General features: G+C 43.9%; 1 protein-coding gene across 1 annotated transcript in view; it reads left to right on the forward strand.

Annotated features, from left to right (window-relative positions):
* LOC139372561 (ephrin-A3-like) overlaps window positions 1-7,500 on the forward strand; it is an 88,414-nt gene that overhangs the window by 73,377 nt on the left and 7,537 nt on the right. The window contains exon 2 of the mRNA XM_071112302.1: window positions 6,681-6,991. Within this exon, the coding sequence (XP_070968403.1) occupies window positions 6,681-6,991 (311 nt within the window). The remainder of the gene's footprint in view (window positions 1-6,680; window positions 6,992-7,500) is intronic.

The raw sequence follows: 7,500 nt of genomic DNA on the forward strand, positions 1-7,500 counted from the left end.
ACAGGGATATAAACAAATTTGTGCACAAAATGCGAGCGAAATAAGCTGGAAAATTTCGGGGATCTTTTATTTCAGCTCACGAAACATTTTACATGTTGCGTTTATATTCTCGTTCAGTGTACATAGGCTGACAGTGCGTGGCCTTCAGATTGCAGATCTGCATTAGACAAATAGCTAGGTACTGCTCCGTGTCATCGTTCATGGGCAGCCTTGCTATGTGGAGAAGAAGGTGCCATCTGTAGTGTCCAGATGTCTGTGTCCTTTGAAATGTTTGAATCCTTCTTGACTGTAATGTGATTTGTGGATTCAAATGAAGTATTTGAAATGTGTGTTCGAATGCGTAAGTGCTGCTGTCGTGCATGCGTCTGTGTGTCCTAGTGTGCGCACATGTCTGTGCGAGTATGAGTGTCCACATACCTCCCCCAAGAGTTCTCTTACCCCTTGGGTCTTCTACACAGTTGTCTCATCAATGTGGCCTGTGGCCTGAGAGGAGACACGTCTACAGGATGAGCACTGTGCTCTCGTACGCCTCTGCCGCAACACATGTGCCTGACATTCCCACTGAGGTGGGCACTGTGGAGAATTCGCTGTGATGAGAGCCTCCATTCTCTGACACAACCCATTTAGAGTGCGTTCTCAGAAAGCGAGCGGAGCGAACCTTTTGTATTGGTATCAACACAGCTCTTCTGAGAGAACGAGGGAATGGATAAAGAAAGAGAGAGAATGAGATCTGCTTTTCATCAGGAGGCACTTGGAAAATAAATAGAGGTGAGCCATTGGCCTTTAAAATCCGCTCACAATTAGAGACTCACCTTCAGAGATAAGGGTTGTGTCCCAAATGGCATTCCATTCCTTATATAGTGCACTACTTTTGACCAGAGCCCATATGGCTCTGTGTCCGGTTTCCCAAAGGCATCTTAAGGTTCTAACATTGATGCTTTTGGAAAACCTGGCCCTGGTCAGAGGTAGTGCACAATATAGGGAATAAGATGCGTTCATACACTCCTCTCATACCTCTGTTGATAGAAAATAAATGATTATAGGCTAGTAGTCCTGTACTTCTAAAGTAACCTGTGAAGAAAGTCAAAGCCTGGTATTTATTTGTTGTGGTGTGACATCACCTAGTGGTCTTTTACTATCAGCTCTCCACCAATCAAAGAGCGGACTTCGTTTCCATCTGCCCCCTCTATTAGTTGTTTTGCCTGAGAGAGACTCTGCCATATACTGGCATCACTACAGTCATTGCACGGTATTCATAGAGTAGCTCCAATCTGCAGCCAAACCTGGCTCCACTAGCTATGGGGACCTGTTTCCCTAATGTGTGCAGTCAGACAGAAATACACAGACTAGTGCTGTGTGTGTGTGTGTGTGTGTGTGTGTGTGTGTGTGTGTGTGTGTGTGTGTGTGTGTGTGTGTGTGTGTGTGTGTGTGTGTGTGTGTGTGTGTGTGTGTGTGTGTGTGTGTGTGCGTGCGTGTGCGCGCGTGCGTGTGTGTGTGTAAAGTGTAAAGTGTAGAGCAGCATCCACCACCACCACCCTGAGTCATCTCTGAATCATCACTATTACTCCAGTCAGATCTAGGGGTAATCCCAGGCCTGAAAGGCTGCAGCGTCTAGCTCTTTTTTCCCCACGCCTCAGCACTTGTTTTCAGCCTCCATTTTAGATCGAAACACAGTAAACTGCGCGCTAATTGCGAGGCTAACCCAATCAGCAGAGGGAGGATTGGCTGGAGACAGTGTGTACTTTTACTTGGAGACGATGAAATGACTTTTGGTGCTGAGGTACGAGGAAAAGCAACATGATGATGTCTTGATGGTTTCCTTGTGATTGAATGAAGGTTGTTTGATGGTCAGACTAAGAAACCAACCTGAATGTGAGCGGCATACAGATACAATACAGATATTGACATGAATGTAACGATAATGAACCATGTAATATATATATTGTTACTTAACCTTTAACTAGTCAAGTCAGTTAAGAACAAATTATTATTTACAATGACGGCCTACCAGGGATGAGTGTGTTAAACTGCCTTGTTCAGGGGCAGAACGGCCAATTTTTCAGCTTGTCAGCTCGATGATTCAATCCAGCAACCTTTCGGTTACTGGCCCAACGCTCTAACAACTAGGCTACCACTAGGCTATTACCACTAGGCTATAGTGGTAATGAATCATGTCACTGTGTTGACCATTTTGTGTATGCGTATCAAATATTGAAAGGTTTGGTTGGATATGTTGGTAAGACATTGCCTGGCTACCCAGACTCCTTGCTCCAGCCAAACGCTACGCCACGCCCACAGACGTTAGTTTCATCTCCAAAATGATTCTGGATTTGAGTACCTCCCTGACACATTCGGGTCCGTCTGATTGGTCCAGAAAACGATGGGTTGGGCAAGAGCCAGAACACACGTGGGTAAAGCTTTGAAAGGGTTTGAAAATGAGTTTTGATGCTCTGACGGGAGACTATATAATCACTGATTACTTTGTTTTATGTAATGCCCCTCGTGCCCCTCGTCACCATAAACGACTTCAATGATGGCAGTCTCGGACTAAAGTATGTAGCGAATGTCAGAGCAGCGGAAGAATTTAGTGTGAGTCGTCAGGCTAGTGATCTACTTTTACTAACAGTCAATGCTGTTACTGTGATGGTACTGACAGTGACGTAACAGTAATGGCCATTTTGTTTATGCTCATTCACAATGGAGGTCGGTTTAGTTGTGAATGGGATTTTAATATAGATCTTCCACTGCGGAAGCAGACCCTTAGTTTCTGTCCACTGTTTGTCTGTTTGCAGTTTCTTTGTCATTCATTGAAAGCGGCTGTATTCTCAAAATACGTTTTAGTGAAGACAGTGGTGGAAGGTACAGTAGTGCTCTCTTTGTCTTTGTCTCTCGTCTCTCCCCCTCGCTCCCCTCTCTCTAGGCTGTCTTCACCAGCTTGTGTCGGCTGTACTAACGAGGAGTGCTTTCCCACGCATAGGAAGAGGATGATGATACAGCAGAAACGACACAGAGACAAGGCACAGCGGGATTGGAAAGGGAGAGGAAGAGAAAGAGCGGCACCATCACTCTTTTTCCCCTGTGCACTTTACTACATACTATATGTGTATCCCTGGGGTGCACTACATCTCTGTCTCTCCCTCTGCCTCCCTTTCTCTCCATTTTGTTTTCACTTGTTTGTCTTCTTCGCTGTATCTCTTTCTCCTGTTTAGATTCCCCCACTAGCGCTCCCCATCTTCCTTTCTCCCTCTATTTGTTGTTACATCTTCTGCCCTCCTCCCCTCCTTGCCTCACCAGCTCACGTGTCACCAAGTGGACTGCTTATATACGTTTATGACTCCACACACCTATTGAACATCCTTGTCCATCTCCCTCCTCCTCCCTCCTCCTCCTCCCACTTCCCACCTCTGACTCTGTCGGTGACCTTTGTGATGGAACTGGGATCTAATTCTTATGTTATGTTATGCGTAGAGTGCGCTGCTAAAGCAGGGTTCAACACGCACACACGTACAAATATGCTCGCACACACACCCACATGTACACATACACACACACACACACACACACACACACACACACACACACACACACACACACACACACACACACACACACACACACACACACACACACACACACTTGCAAATGCACACCCTATCTCCTTTCTTTCCCCCTACTCTCTCAATGACAGAAGCTCCTTTCCCTATGCATTTCTATCCCATTTGCGTCCATGATTCCCCGTAATCACATTCTCCATCTTTCCTCTTCCTTTCCCTCTTACAGGTCTCTTACTCTATTTTCCTCCCTCTCACCTCTTCCCCTCAATCTCTCTCTCTCTCCATCTCGTCCCCCCTCTCTCTCTTTCCCCTCTTGTTTTCCTTCCTCTCCCCCTCTCTCATTTTTTAAATCTTCCAATCTCTCTCCCATCTCTCCCTCTCTCTCTAAATATAGTCCCTTTGAAGCATGCCTGTGTTGTTTCTTTTTTGCAACACTGTGAGACAAATATCTGTCATCCAACATCTGAGAGAGGAGTGGGGTACGAGCGAGGAGATATTGTAAGATTTATGGCAGGGAAAGAACAGTGGTTAAGGGATATGATATTGCTCTGTCTTAGCATGTGTGTAATGGCAAACGAGGACAAGGGGAAAGATGAAGAGAGACGGAGCGAGGCTGAAGTAGGAAAAGACACAGAAAAGGAGTTACTCTACTACGCTATAATGAGAGAGAGGGAGAGAGAGGGGTTGTGACATTTCTGATCCTCATTTTTTAATTGAATAATAATCTCTCTTGAGAACTGACCTAGTATTGTGTGTGTGAGTGGGTGTGTGCGTTTGCGTGCATTGCACGTGTGTGCGCTTGTGTGTGTTGGCGCGTGCGCGCGCGTAAGGTTTCGCTCGTGTGCGTGTGCGTCTGCTCATTTTGTGTGTATGTGAGAGAGGAGAGTGAGATTGTAAGAGAAAAGAGAGAGAGAGAGAGAAAAAACCCTAGGGCTGAATGCAACTCAATACTGCCACCTACTGTTACGTAATAGTCAATACAGCTGCAGTTGTTTCAGATTTCCCCTGCCATTTCTCCTGACACAGATTCCCACCCACAGCTAAGGATTCCTCACATCTCATCAATTGTCCTCTCTATCCCTTCAGGATAGGTGTAATGAGTTTGTATAATAATACTTCGTACAATTACGATAATGAATATACATAGTATGATAAACAGCCAGCCCACTGGGCACAGACGGCAGTTCAACGTCTTGTTTTGATTTACATTTTACAAAAAAAATTACACATTGATGACTTTTTGCTCATCAAATCAGTTGTCCGCGTTGATTCAACATCATCACATTGAATTTATTGGTTGAAATTATGTGGAAACAACGTTGATTCAAACCAGTTTTTGCCCAGCGGGATGTCAAGCCATGTCATGGTGGCAGGATGTTACATGATGTCACAATCATCTTCTCCCCTAAGGCTACAGGAACACAAGTATTTCGATACACCCGCAATAACATCTGCTGAACATGTTTAAGAGACTAATAAAATATGATTTGATTTACAGTGATGACTGTATACCACACATGCATGGATGCAGGCACACACGCGCACAATTCACATGGCCCAACCCAAGATTGATCTTCTGTACCTGCTAACACACTGGTACAGTGTGTTCGGTCAGCGCAGGCACATGGAACCTAGCCCCTTCACGTCAGTGTATCCCTCCTCCCTGTGGTAGAAGAGCCACTTAGCCAATTACCTGATCTTCTTCCGCTTCACTCCAGACTATGTCATGAGAATGGCAGGGACTCAAAACATGAAAAGTAGCACACCTAAACTGATATCTGGTGTTTGAAAGGTTTTCAATGTTAACCCACTGAAAGTGATGACACACGGAACTTGCTTCAAAACAGAATATAAGTACCTTATTTGGAGAGATTTGAAACAGGAGGAGACAGAGTAGTGAATGTGGAACAGGCGGATGCGGGAATTTCATTGTAATTTTAGACAACTCAACCACACAGCCACAACTGTAAAAAAAAATCTGGGGTGAATTGAAATTGGAAAAAACAAGAACAATCAACATATTTTATACTTAATCAAAATAAATGTAATTTCAATAATTTGATAATTTCATTTTACCCAAAAATGTAATACTAAATCCAACTTAATGTTGCTCAAAATGTAAGTATCGTTTATGAAGATATAGAGAAGATTTTGTGATTTAACTCATTGGAAGTCTGGTTTTAATCTCCTTGCACTTCCTATCTTGCCACATGACTCTAGCCAACATTTTTAGACTAGGATTCTTATACACAATGTTGTATGTTCGAAGAAAGAAAAGTAACTTCTATATTAGTATTAATCAACCGTAGCCTAGTGGTTAGAGCGTTGGACTAGTAACCGAAAGGTTGCAAGTTCAAATCCCCAAACTGACAAGGTACAAATCTGTTGTTCTGCCCCTTAATAGGCAGTTAACCCACTGCTGCTAGGCTGTGCATATAATAATTTGCTCTTAACTAGTTAGATAAAGGTAAATAAATCCTGCAACACTTGCTGTAGAATATGTGGTTTTTGCTGGTGCATTGAGCACTGTGCTCAATAATGCTGAACTAAAAATAGACTAAACTATGTAGATATCAACATTAAACATTAAAATAGTCTAGAAGAAGTGATCTAATTCTGCACTAGACAGGATTTCAAACACAATGATAGTGTTGAGAAGCTATAGAGAGAGGAATAGACACTAAAAGAGAAGGTCTTTATTCCTGCCTTAAACAGAACTCGAATCACCAAAACAGTGTTTTCAACCATTGCTGGTAGTGCTCCCAGTCCCTGGCGAGGTGGTGTTACAACACACCATGTGTGTTGATTCAAAACATCTCAGGATGATGTTTCAATACTCCAGCAAAGTTGTTTTCATCTCCCTCGTGTTGGTGGCAGCTCAGTTGCCACTAGTTTTGTTGTTAAAAGCACTTCTTTGTAACAGGGTGAGTTTTATAGTATGCTGTTACTCATCCATGTATTTATTCTCTCTCATCTCTCTTTCTCTCCTATTTTTCTGACTTTATTTCTTCTTCCTCTCTCTCTCCTCTCTCACTCTCTCACTCTCTCCTCTCTCTCTCTTTCTGTCCCTCCTGCTCTCATTCCCCCCACCCCCTCTCTCCCTCTCTCCGTCTCCCCACTCTCCAGTCTACGGAGGGAGGGCTACACAGTGCAGGTGGCAGTGAACGACTACCTGGACATCTACTGCCCGCATTACAACACTACTGCCACTAGCCAGCGGGGGACGCTGGAGCGCACAGTGGCTGAGCAGTACGTCCTCTACATGGTCAGCTACCGCGGCTACCGCACCTGCGACCCCCAGATGGGCTTCAAGCGCTGGGAGTGCAACCGGCCGCACGCGCCCCACGCGCCCATCAAGTTCTCTGAGAAGTTCCAGCGCTACAGTGCCTTCTCCCTGGGCTACGAGTTCAACGTGGGTCACGAGTATTACTACATATGTGAGTGGAATATTGCTATACTAAGTCTCTATAAGAGTACAATATTTATGTAATGATGATTGTACTACTACATCTGTAAGTGGTGGAGCTGAGGTACTCTTCTCTATATATATATATATTGTTGTAGTCGAGTAATGGAAATGGATTGCATGGACTATCTATATAGCGCTTTCCCAAGTGTACCAAGTGCAGGTACTTTACATTGTAAGTGGGAACTCAGTTCAGCCATTACCAATGTGTAGCACCCACCCACATACCTTAGTAAATTAGAGTTGGACTATTACAGCATATCTTTGTGAGTCGTTGAACTACATTAGTTCATTTAACTCTTACACCACAATCCTAAATATACTTCCTTCCTTGTGAATAAACATACCACTAATAGCTGTGTTAAACTGCTGTAATAATAGCAGTTTAACATTTCACTTTGTATTCGTTCCAAATGGCACCCTATTCCCTGTTTAGTGCACTATTTTTGACCAGGGTCTATAGGCTCTGGTCAAAAGAAG

Source organism: Oncorhynchus clarkii, chromosome 18, assembly GCF_045791955.1.
Source record: "Oncorhynchus clarkii lewisi isolate Uvic-CL-2024 chromosome 18, UVic_Ocla_1.0, whole genome shotgun sequence".
Classification (NCBI taxonomy): domain Eukaryota; kingdom Metazoa; phylum Chordata; class Actinopteri; order Salmoniformes; family Salmonidae; genus Oncorhynchus; species Oncorhynchus clarkii.